The 11,719-nt window shown below is 52.1% G+C and overlaps 1 protein-coding gene across 2 annotated transcripts in view; it reads right to left on the bottom strand.

Moving 5' to 3' along the window:
- The window catches only part of POLR3H (RNA polymerase III subunit H), a 14,284-nt gene extending 2,838 nt beyond the window's left edge, over nucleotides 1-11,446 (bottom strand). Inside the window, exons 1-5 of one of the 2 annotated variants that reach the window (XM_012801182.2) lie at nucleotides 11,385-11,446; nucleotides 11,036-11,165; nucleotides 7,924-8,020; nucleotides 1,207-1,293; nucleotides 667-730 (exon numbers count right to left, since the gene is read on the bottom strand). In XM_012801182.2, the coding sequence (XP_012656636.1) occupies nucleotides 667-730; nucleotides 1,207-1,293; nucleotides 7,924-8,020; nucleotides 11,036-11,146 (359 nt within the window). In that variant the 5' untranslated portion in view covers nucleotides 11,147-11,165; nucleotides 11,385-11,446. Of the gene's footprint in view, nucleotides 1-666; nucleotides 731-1,206; nucleotides 1,294-7,923; nucleotides 8,021-11,035; nucleotides 11,261-11,384 lie in introns of both variants that reach the window. The other variant, XM_012801184.2, reaches the window with a different exon arrangement.
- Between the last annotated feature and the right edge of the window lie 273 nt (nucleotides 11,447-11,719).

Raw genomic sequence — 11,719 nt, 5'->3', positions numbered from 1 at the left:
TGATGCCACAGGACTCTACCGAGGGCAAAAAAGTGAGACTCTGTCTCCAAAAAAAATTCATTAATTAACTAATTAAAAATTAAAATAAATAAAAATTTTTTAAAAATTAAAAAATAAAATAAAATTGAACCAGGCTTGGCGTCTATGGCTCAAGCAGCTAAGGCGCCAGACACATTCACCTGAGCTGGCAGATTCAAATCCAGCCCAGGCCCACCAAACAATGATGACTGCAACCAAAAAATAGCCAGGTGTTATGGCGGGCACCTGTGGTCCCAGCTACTTGGGAGGCGGTGGCACCAGAAGAATCACTTGAGCCCAGGAGTTAGAGGTTGCTGTGAGCAGTGATGCCAAGGCACTCTACCCAGGGTTACAGCTTGAGGCTCTGTCTTGAAAAAAAAGAAAGAGAAGAAAATTGAACCAGAAGTGAATGGTACCCCACTGGACACCAGAGCCCCAATGGTATACAAGACACAACCTATACAATGAAGTCTGACAGCCAGGGTCAAGACAGGCACATGGACACCACAGGCAGGTCTATGCTTCTGGGGCAAAGGGGCGGCACAGCCAGCAGCACCAGATCACAGCACTCATGGGCCAGCCCAAGGAGTGAGGACTTTCCCTTAGGCCTGAGGTCCCCTGTGACCCACTTTAGCCTTGGGAGGATACAACTTGGCCGGCTGCTGCAGCGATTCCGGAGGGATAAGGATGTCATCAAAGAACCCTAGAGAGACTGGAGGAAATAAAGAAGGTGAGACCATGGGATGGGGGACACCAATGAACAGACAAAGGGACTGGCTACTCAACACACAAGCTCCCTACCTGGTGCTGCCCAGGGGGCAAGTGTTATCCTGGAAATCTGGGCCCCTTCTCCACCTCGGGGCCTAGCCTTTGTCACACCCACACAACCTGAGCACCTGGTCCCCAAAACCTGAAGTGGATACTGCAAACAGGGACCAGCAGGTGCCATGGACCCCCACACACTTTCACCAGCTCACTCTGACATTCTGAGTTACGGCCTCACAGTGAGACCTCATGGCTGACTGAAGTCCTTGCTCAGGACTTCAGAGGGGCTGAGTACCCCATGCTCAGGCCTTCAGGGATGAGCAAACTGCTGATACCTCAGAAGATCTCCCTCCGCCCACCACGTGGATGGGCACAGAACCTGCCCCCACATGCTCCCATTACTAGTGACAGGGGGGCTGTTACCGTGCACTCCCTCCGGGCTACAGCCTTTGATCTTCCCAATCAGAATCTCGTCCAGGAACGGATGGAAGACCACATAGCGAAAATGGACTGGAAATGAAGTACATCAGTGACAAGGATGGCCACCAGGACAGGCCACCCATGCTCTCTGATAGCAACCCTCATGTGCCAGCTCACTGACCCAGAGGCCTAGGTGGCTACTCTGGGAGCCTGCGGGCTGGGGGGGTCCATGCCATATCCCCCTGTAAGCCCAGACCTGGTGGATGAACCAGAAGAGACCCTCTCTCCATCCCCTGCAAGGGTAAAAGCCTGGTCCCCGTAAGGGGCCTGCACTGGCTGCCTGGAGCTGAGGGCCGGCTCCCAAATCCACCACAGAAGTCACACGTGGACCCAGACCCTGGACCCCAGTGACTCCAGAGTCAATCCCAACCTTCCTCTAAGCCCTCTCCCTTAAATTCTAAAAAGGACAAAAGGAACCAGCAAAGGGAATAAAGCTTGGAAACAAATTCCCCATCCCCTGCTGTGGGCAGAGTGTGCCCCAGGTGCAGCTCTGACCTAAGCAGATGCTATAGAAGCCCCGATACTGGGGTGGGGGAGACAGCCCAGCAAAAATGCCTCTGTGGGTTCTCCCACCCTGCCCTAGGTGGTCCCCACTCACTGACCCCAAGGAAAATAGCAGATAGTGTCTGTGTTCACACCACAGACTCTGAACTCGTGTCACTCCTGCCCCTTACTTATTTTTTTTTAATTTTATTTTTTTTGAGACAGAGTCTCACTATGTCACCCTTGGTAGAGTGCCATGGTGCCACAGCTCACAGCAACCTCAAACTCTTGGGCTCAGCTGGGACCACAGGCGCCCGCCACAACACCCAGCCATTTTTTCTGTTGTAGTTGTCACTGTTGGCAGGCCTGGGCCAGGCTCGAACCCACCAGCTCCGGCGCATGTGGCCGCTGCCCCATCCGCTGAACTACGGGTGCTGAGCCCCGCCCCTTGCTTAGAGGCCCAAGGGGGGCATCCAACTCTTGCCTGAGAATAAGCATAACACTGTCTGCTTACTATGGCGGGCGCCTGTCTTCATATTCCGCCTGTCACTCTCCCACTGTGAGAAGGAAGAAATGGCTCAGAGAGCCTGAGTAACCTGCTTGCAGTCACAGCTATTCTGCCCCATTCTGCCATGAGTAGCCTCCAAGTCTTTCTGTAGCTGCCAGACAGGACCACAGTTGAAGCCCACCTTCCTTGGGCAGGTTTAATCTCCAAAAACAGGCTTCCGCCATGGCACCCAGGACAGCAGGGCATGAGGAAAGGACAAGCAGGCCCCCTCCCCAATAGAGACAAGCCTGAGCCCTCACAGCCACAGTGAAGATGACCAAACCTCGTGCTGACCTCCTAGAGAGCACACAACGGCAGCCTAGGGTCACTTAGCCACTGGATGGAAAAAACCTGTCCCCAACATGACCCAACACTCAATTTAGGTTCATAAAGCCTCGCAGAGCCTGTGCCAGGTTTGTGCCAAGCCCCATTTGGGCACTGGGCTCACAGGGGTGGGGCAACACATAGCCCTGTGCCCAGGAAGCCTGAAAAAACCACGTCCAAAAGCAACCTATGGGGGGGCTCTAAGCAGGCGCGGTGCCCACACTCGGAGGGTACTGCTCAGCTTGCAAAGAAGCTCTGACACAGGCCACACCCCGGTGAAGCTGAGGGAGAAGCCAGACACAAAAGGCCACCTACTATGTGATTTGACTTGTAAAACAGAGACAGAGGCAGAGCAGAGGCTGCCCAGGCTGGTGAAGGGGAGAATAGGGCTGGCTGCTAATGGGCATGGGGTTTCTTCATGGGGCAATGAAAAAGTTGAGGGATCGTGGCGGTCCTGTGGTACAACTCTCAATAAAAAAAACACTGAGGGTGGTGCCTATGGCTCAAGTGGCTAAGGCGCCAGCCACATACACCTGAGCTGGTGGGTTCGAATCCAGCCGGAGCCACCAAAAAACAACAATGAGGGCGGCAACCAAAAAAATAGCTGGGCGTTGTGGCGGGCACCTGTGATCCCAGCTACTTGGGAGGCTGAGGCAGGAGACTTGCTTGAGCCCAGGAGTTGGAGATTGCTGTGAGCTGTGATGCCACAGCACTCTACCCAGGGGGGTAGAGGTTGTCTCAAAAAAAAAAAAAAAAAAAGGTTTATTTCTTAAAGGTTTGAGGCTTGGTGCATGTAGCTCAAGCGGCTAAGGTACCAGCCACGTACACCAAAGCTGGTGGGTTCGAATCCAGCCTAGGCCTGCCAAACAATGACAACTACAACCAAAAATTGGCTAGGCTGTGTGGCAGATGCCTGTAGTCCCAGCTACTTGGGAGGCTGAGACAAGAGAAGCGCCTAAGCCCAGGAGCTGGAGGTTGCTGTGAGCTGTGATGCCACAGCACTCTAACAAGGGTGACAACTTTTGGCTCTATCTCAAAAAAAAAAAAAAAAAAACCACTGAAGGTGGCACCCGTGGCTCAGTGGGTAGGGGCAATATACTGAGGGTGGAGGATTCAAGCCCAGCCCAGGCCAAACTACAACAAAAAATGGCCAGGGATTGTGAAGGGTACCTGTAGTCCCAGCTACTTGGGAGGCTGAGGCAAGAGAATCGCCTAAAGCCCAAGAGCTGGAGGTTGCTGTGAGCTGTGACGCCATGGTACTCTACCAAGGGCGACAGCTTGAGGCTCTGTCTCAAAAAAAAAGTTCTGGAGATGGAGTGGGTGAAGGGAGTACAGCAATGTGAATGTGCCTCATACTACTGAACGGTACACTTATAAATGTTTCAAGTTGTAAGTTTTATGTTACACCTATTTTACCCCAGTAGAAAAAAGATAAATGAACTGGTGGGCACAAAGCAGCTGCTCTGGAGGACTGGAGGGCACAGAGAACAGGGGGCAGGCAGCAAGTGACAAGTGTGGCCAACTGGGGTCAATGTTTCAAATCACAAAGGTCAACATCTGTGAAAACTGGGCCAAAGGCTTCCCAGGAACTTGCTGGCTTCCTCCTCACAGTCATTTAATGAGGGCAGCATTGTCACCAGTGCCAGAACAGGCTACAGATGTGAAGTGCTTCAGAGGGAGAAAGCAACAAGTCCCGGCTCACAGGACATAGAGACAGAAGGCACTCAGCAAACGAGTACGTCCAAAGCAAAGGTGACGGCATGACATAGCTGGGTCTTCTCAGCCCTGGCGAGTGTGAGATGGGGGCAGGAACAGTGGAACAGGTGCCTGGGGTCATGGTCTGCCTTGAAGCAGGGTTACTGATCGCCACCACAAAGTGACACTCACCCTGCCCAGTGCTCAAGGAGGAGCTATAAAGTTGCAACTGGCTTTTGTTGTTAAGAGACACAAGGTCGGCTTGGCGCCTATAGCTCAACCGGCTAAGGCGCCAGCCACGTACACCTAAGGTGGCGGGTTCGAATCCCCAGCCCGGACCCGCCAAACAACAATGACGGCTGCAACCAAAAAATAGCCGGGTGCTGTGGCGGGTGCCTGTGGTCCCAGCTACTTGGGAGGCGGAGGCAGGAGACTCGCTTGAGCCCAGGAGTTGGAGGTTGCTGTGAGCTGTAATGCCACGGCACTCTGCCCAGGGGGACAGCTTGAGGCTCTGTCTCAAAAAAAAAAAAAAAAAAAAGAGACACAAGGTCTTACTTCAGACTGGAATGTGGTGGCAGCATAACAGGTCACTGTAACCTCAAACTCCTGGGCTCAAGTGATCCTCCCCTGAGCCTCTTGAGTAGCTGGGACTATAGGCATGTGCCACAAAACCTGGCTTTATAGTCACAAGTATCTTTTAACTTGGGACAGAATCTCACTTTGTCACCCTTGGTAGAGTGTCGTGGCATCATAGGTCACAGCAACCTCAAACTCTTGGGCTCAATTGATCTTGCCTTAGCCTCCCAAATTTTCAAACTCCTGAGGTCAGGATTTCTACCTGCCTCAGCCTCGCAGAGTGTTAGGATTATAGGCATGAGCCACCATGCCTGGCCTTATAGTCACAAGTGGTTTTTTTTTTTGCAGTTTGGTTTTTTTTTTGGCAGGGGTTGGGTTTGAACCCACCACCTCTGCCATATGGGACCGGCGCCCTACTCCTTTGAGCCATAGGCGCCACCCGAGTCACAAGTGTTAATGCATTGTACAGATGAGGAAACCGAGGCAGACAGACGCGGAGTTACCAGTCCAAGATCCCCATCCAGGGGGGCTAGAGCCACAGTTTGAATCTAGGTCTGAGTGATTGCTGAATGCCTCTACCTAGCTCCCCAAAAATGGGGACCCAGGGTAGGGTGTGGGGATAGTAAAAGCCACCAATGGAAATCTTACACTAGTTGCCATAGAAACAACCCACTGAATGGACAGAAATTCTTCACACTTGATTTTTTTCTCCAGTTTTTCTTGAAGTTCTGGTACCTGTTTCCACTTGCCTCCCAGACAACCAAGGCCTCTGTCCAAATGCAGAGAGTGGCTCAGCTCAGCCTCCGCCTGCGTACCCAGAGGCCCTAGTGGGTGCTTCCACAGTGGAGTCTTACTTAGCCTGTTTCTTCAGGCTCTTGGCTAAGCATAGCCATATCTATAGGAACTATTTAAGTCTCCAGGTGGCTGGCCATGAACACCAGGCAGTCTCAGAACATCCTGGAATTCTCAGGCATCTCTGTGCTAAGAGGCTGACCAGCAGTGACCATGGCAGGGCTCCTCAATCATGGGCATGTACAACAATCACCTGGCACCTTTGGGCCCACCCCCGAGCACCTGATTCAGCAGGCAAGTGATGGCAAGGCCAAGTGATGGCAAGGCCACAGGCCTGCACGCTGACTGCCCTGAGTTCTCTCATTGGGGCCTCTCACCCTCTTCCTTAGGTTTGGCTCAGTCCAGGCAGGAGAGGGAAGAGTGTCCTCCCCCTCCCTGGGTGCCTGGGCTCACCACCTTCTTTGACTGCTGGTCACAGCTCCTCTCAAGGGGGCTTTCTACTCCTCCCTTCTTCCAGGACGTGGGGACCACTGTCTCATCCCAGATGCACACCCCTTTGCAATGTGACTGCACATTCTCATATCCAGAGGTGGCATCTATCTCTCCATCCCTGTACCCTGGCCTTTGCCATGTGACATGCTCTAAGCAGTGAGATCTAAGCAGGGGTGCAAGAGAAGAGTTTGTGCACAGAGCTCTGGAACCTTTAAAACACTGAGCCCAGGCCTATGGAGAGGTGAGACCACGTGGGGCAAAGAGGAGACAGCCCAGCCTAGGCCACTAGACCTCCCCATATGCCAACCACTAGAATGGGGGGCCATTCTAGACCATCCAGCCCTGGCCCAGCCAGTCCAGAAGAATGTCACCCAACTGGCCCACAGAATCAGGAAGAACAATCGGAATAAATAAGGCACTGAGCACTTGCTAGGTGCCAAGTCCTGTCCTTTACGGATATTAACTCCTTAATCCTCACAACAGTCTACAATATAAAATCTACAGTTGACTGCAGTTCAGACATGACGAAACAGGAACACAGAGAGGTTACATATTCTGCTCAAGACACACAGCTAATAAATGGCAGAACTGGGCTTCGAATCCCAAGGCCACACTCTTACCTGTTATGTCATCCTGCCCTTAAAGTCCCCCTTCCCTCTGCTCTCCACACCCCTAAGTGAGTGATGACCACTCCACAGGTTCCTCACTGCCCAGCCTGTCTACCCTCCAGGCAGTGAGCTGCCTCAAGGCCAAGAGTAGAGCTTGATAGATGAGACCAAAAGGGGCACAGACATGCAGCCACAATCTCAGAGCTGGAGAGGCCTTGAGAATCCTCTGGTCCACCTCCTGGGTCTTATAGAGGAGGAAACTGAGCCCCAGAGAGGGGAAGAGTCCACCCATTGCTACCAAGTCAATTTCTGGCAGCTTCAGGACTGGGTCCCAGGACTCCAACCATTCTATAGCCATCTCTGTGGCCTGAACTTATTCTACTTTTGTTTTGGGGGGAGGGGGGGACAGCCTCACTCTTTTACCTCAAACTCCTGGGCTCAAGCAATCTTCTTGCCTCAGTCTCCCAAGTAGCTAGGACTATATAGGTGCCCACCACACTTGGCTTTGGCTTGACCTTTTGTTTATTTATTTATTTGCTTGAGACAGAGTCTCAAGCTGTAGCCCTGGGCAGAGTGCTGTGGCGTCACAGCTCACAGCAACCTCCAACTCTCAGGCTTAAGCAATTCTCTTGCCTTGGCCTCCCAAGTAGCTGGGATTACAGGCGCCTGCCACAATGCCCAGCTATTTTTTGGTCGTAGTTGTCACTGTTGTTTGGCAGGCCTGGGCTAGATTCGAACCTGCCAGTTCCAATGTATGTGGCTGGTGCCTTAGCTGCTTGAGCTACAGGCGTGGAGCCTATTTATATTTTTTTTAGACAGAGTCTCACTATGTTGCCCTCGGTAGAGTGCCATGTCTTCACAGCTCACAGCAACCTCAAACTCTTGGGCTTAAAGAGATTCTCTTGCCTCAGCCTCCCAAGCAGCTGGGACTACAGGCACCTGCCACAATGCCCAGCTGTTTTTTTGTTTGTTGACAACAGCAGTTGTCATTGCTGTTTAACAGGCCTGGGCTGGGTTCAAACCTGCCTTGTATGTGGCTGGTGCCCTAACCACAGAGCTATAGGCGCCAAGCCTGGCTTGACCTTTTACTATGGAAAACTAAGCCCCAAGAAAACTAATACCCTCAGAAGAGAAGATACCCACCTTTGGTGTGTGATGCGCCATCCCCTGGGAACACATAGGCATCCTCCAGTTTGGTGATGTCAAACAGACAGATGCAGAGTCCCACATTGTACACAACCTGCGTGCAGAGGCATACACAGACTCATACAGAGTGACCCCGAGGTCCCCCTCTCCAGGCAGTCTCTCTTGAGCCCCTCACAACCACAGGCAAGCCACAGTTATCTCCCTCTCTAGATGGAAATGAGTCAGAGTTCTGCTAGAGGGAACCGCGGTGAGGAATCTCAAGAGAATGTGGAGGCTCTGGAAAGAAGAGAGCCTCTGGTGACAGATCAAGGTTCCAAGGCTAGCTCCATCACTCAGTGTGGAACCACCAAGGGGGTAACATCTCCTCCCTGAGTGTTAGTCTCTCCATCTGCAAAAGTGAAACACTGGTCTGCAGGTTCGTTAAATAAAGAGAAGACAATGGATGTGAAGCCCATCCTAGCACCTGGCTCACAAGCTAGAAATAATACTCATCAGGGATCCCTGTTAGTACCAGTCATGGGAATCCCTGGTTAAACCTACACTTCCCCTAAATCCATGCTGCAGCTCACAGCTTATGAGCATCAGAACCACAGCTAACCCCCATCATGCTCACATCTCAGACACACAGACATGGCCACAGGGCTGCAGCTGGCAGAGTGACACATGGCCAAGGCCCTGACATTGGACAGAAATTCCATGGCCCCCTCCCCACACTTTAGTGTTCCAAATGACTGGCCACTCTGGGTCTCCTCATCTGCCACGAATGTCATCACTGCCCAAATGCAAACTTTGCAGGAACTGTCCAATGATTAGTGAAAAGCTCAGAGAACTAGGAGTTGGCACCAGATCCCGCCAAGATGAGGCGAGAGTCCAGGTGGCTTAGAAAGCACAAGATCTTTGAGAGGCCACAGACCTTTTCTGTGTGGCCTCCCCTCAAATGATTCAATGATTCAAATATAGAAAGACTTATCTCAACAGAACCTGTGCCCCAAAGGGACTACGTGTACACTCCCTTCTTGGAGTTTTCACATCTTTTCTCTCCATGAGGTCACATACCTCATGCCCCACAGACCTCCTCACCTTCGACTTCACAAAGTAACCACAGCCATCAACTGAGGACCCCATGAGCTCCCTCCACTCCTAACAACCCCCAAACCTGTACACCCTCCTCCTTTGACCCCAGCCTATTTTGAAGGAGCCTACCTCATGTCTAAAGCTGATCTTCCTCATTCTGGCTCCTTCTCAGCCCATAACCTTATGCTGCTGTACAGACAGATGAAAACCAATACCCGGACTATGAAGTCCCATAGGGCTATATGGCCGGACATCCATCTTTCCAGCCCACCTCTCACCCTCACTGCCCAAGAAAGCAGGCCCTTCTTCCACAGGGCCTTTGCATATGCTGCTCCCCTGCATGCACAGCTCTCTCTCCACCCAACCCCTCTCACCTGAATAACAAATCTGGTGGCCAGCTCCTCACCATCAGATCTCACCTCACCATCTCAACAAATCTGCAGTGCCCTTATTCCATAGGTATGTGAACACTCGTTCTTCATAGCACCCTACAGGGCAGAGCCTTGTCTATTTGATTCATTTAATCAACAATTAAGAAACATCGGCTCGGTGCCTGTGGCTCAAGCGGCTAAGGCGCCAGCCACATACACCTAAGGTGGCGGGTTCGAATCCCCAGCCCGGGCCCGCCAAACAACAATGATGGCTGCAAACAAAAAAATGGCCAGGCGTTGTGGCGGGCGCCTGTAGTCCCAGCTACTTGGGAGGCAGAGGCAGGAGACTCGCTTGAGCCCAGGAGTTGGAGGTTGCTGTGAGCATGATGCCATGGCACTCTACCCAGGGGGATAGCTTGAGGCTCCGTCTCAAAAAAAAAAAAAAGAAAAGAAAAAGAAACATCTACCATGTGCCACGCTCTGGTTAAATGTGGGGATACTGCAGAGAAAAAGATAAAGTCCCTGCCCTCAATGGAGAGGGAAAGAGAAAAACAGTAACCAAGTAAACAAATAAACAAGAAAATAAGAGCAGCTTCTGTGGCTCAATGAGTAGCTCACTGGCCCAATATACCAAGGGTAGCAGGTTCAAACCCGGCCCCGGCCAAACTGCAACAAAAAAATAGCCAGGGCTCAGCACCTTATGGCTCAAGCAGCTAAGGCACCAGCCACATACACCTGAGCCTGTGGGTTCGAATCCAACTTGGGCCCATTAAACAACAATGACAACTACAACCAAAAAATACCCAGCCGTTCTGGCGGGTACCTGTAGTCCCAGCTACTTGGGAGGCAGAGGCAGGAGAATCACTTGAGCCCAGGAGCTGGAGGTTGCTGTGAGCTGTGATGCCATAGCACTCTACCTAGGGCAACAAAGTGAGACAAAAAAAACAAAAAAGCAAAAAAAAGAAAAGAAGAGTGTGCCTCCCCGCCTGTAGCTTAGCACCTAGGGTGCCAGCCACATACACCAAAGGTGGTGGGTTTGAGTCCAGGCCAGGCCTGCCAAACGACAATGACAACTACAACCAAAAAATAGCTGGGTGTTGTGGCAGGCCCCTGTAGTCCCAGCCACTTGGGAGGTTGAGACAAGAGACTCGCTTAAACCCAAGGTTACTGTGAGCTGTGATGCCAGGCACTCTACCAGGGGCAACATAGTGAGACTCTGTCTCAAAATAAAAAGAAAAGAAAGAAAGAAAAGAAATAAAGATTGTAGTGAGTGCTAAGGAAAGGGGGTGATATAACACAGAGTAACTGAGGAGCAACCCAAAGGGCAGTGAGAACACCGTGCTCAGCTGGCCCCAAGGCTCAAGCAAGGCGCACACAAGGAAGGAATGGGTTAAACTTCTGACAGTTAACGCTATACTACCAGAAAAGTCCATCTTCAAAAAAACAATACATGGTTGGTAAAACAACATTTTATCCCAATTTTACAAATGGAAGCTGAGACCCGGAGGTGGTAAATAACTTGCCTAAGATTGCAAAGTAATTTGGAATTGCTGAATCTAGCACTTTCCAGCTACAATGTCCTTTTTCAAGCCCATTTTTTTTTTAATCCCCTTCGACATCCTCCAGCCCCCACCCCCCGCCCCTGCAAACCGTGGTCCTAGTACCTTGTTGGCCAACTTCTTGTTCAGCTCCTCGGCAATGGAGTCGTTAAGCTTCCTCTCGAACTGCCACGGGGGGATCCGCACGGTGTCCACCATCTCCACCAGGACGAACATCCCGGCTTGCGCTGGGGCTCTAGGAACGGGAGGGCCAGTCACACACCAGGGCCTGGGGCCAGTGGGAAGTCCCGAGTTCCCTCGGTCGGGTCCCAATCTCTGGACCCCGCCAGCCTGCAGTGAAGAGAGCCTGGGTACAGTCTGGGGTGCCCGGAGCAAAACAGGCCCATCAGGAGAAGCTCCTCTTTCTGCTCCCCCGCCCCGCCACGCGTCTGCAGCGAGCGCCGCCACCACTCACCATACTATACCACACCACAACCCCGGGATCGCACGGTTGTGGACCTCATTGAGTATCCGTTGCTTCCGGCGAAATGGCCAATGAGAAGCCTCTGCCCGCCCCCCGCCGCGGGGCGGGGCCGCCCACCCGCTCCGGCGCGGCGCGGGGTGGAGCCGGCAGGGGGCGGGGCCTCAGCGCTTACTAGTTGCTAAGCGACCTCCGGCAACCCAGGCCGGGTCACCTAGCGACTGGCCTGTAGTCTCCTGGTTGGTCTCAAACGGTTCACCGCATAGCAACCAAAGCGATCCTCTCAAAACGCAAACATATATAAATACGTCTTTTTTTTTTTTTTTTTT

The sequence above is a fragment of the Otolemur garnettii genome, unplaced genomic scaffold (genome assembly GCF_000181295.1).
Source record: "Otolemur garnettii isolate 467f Iridium unplaced genomic scaffold, OtoGar3 scaffold00007, whole genome shotgun sequence".
Lineage (NCBI taxonomy): Eukaryota > Metazoa > Chordata > Mammalia > Primates > Galagidae > Otolemur > Otolemur garnettii.
The sequence above is the reverse complement of the archived record's forward strand: the minus strand, read 5'-3'. Positions and strand labels throughout refer to the sequence as shown.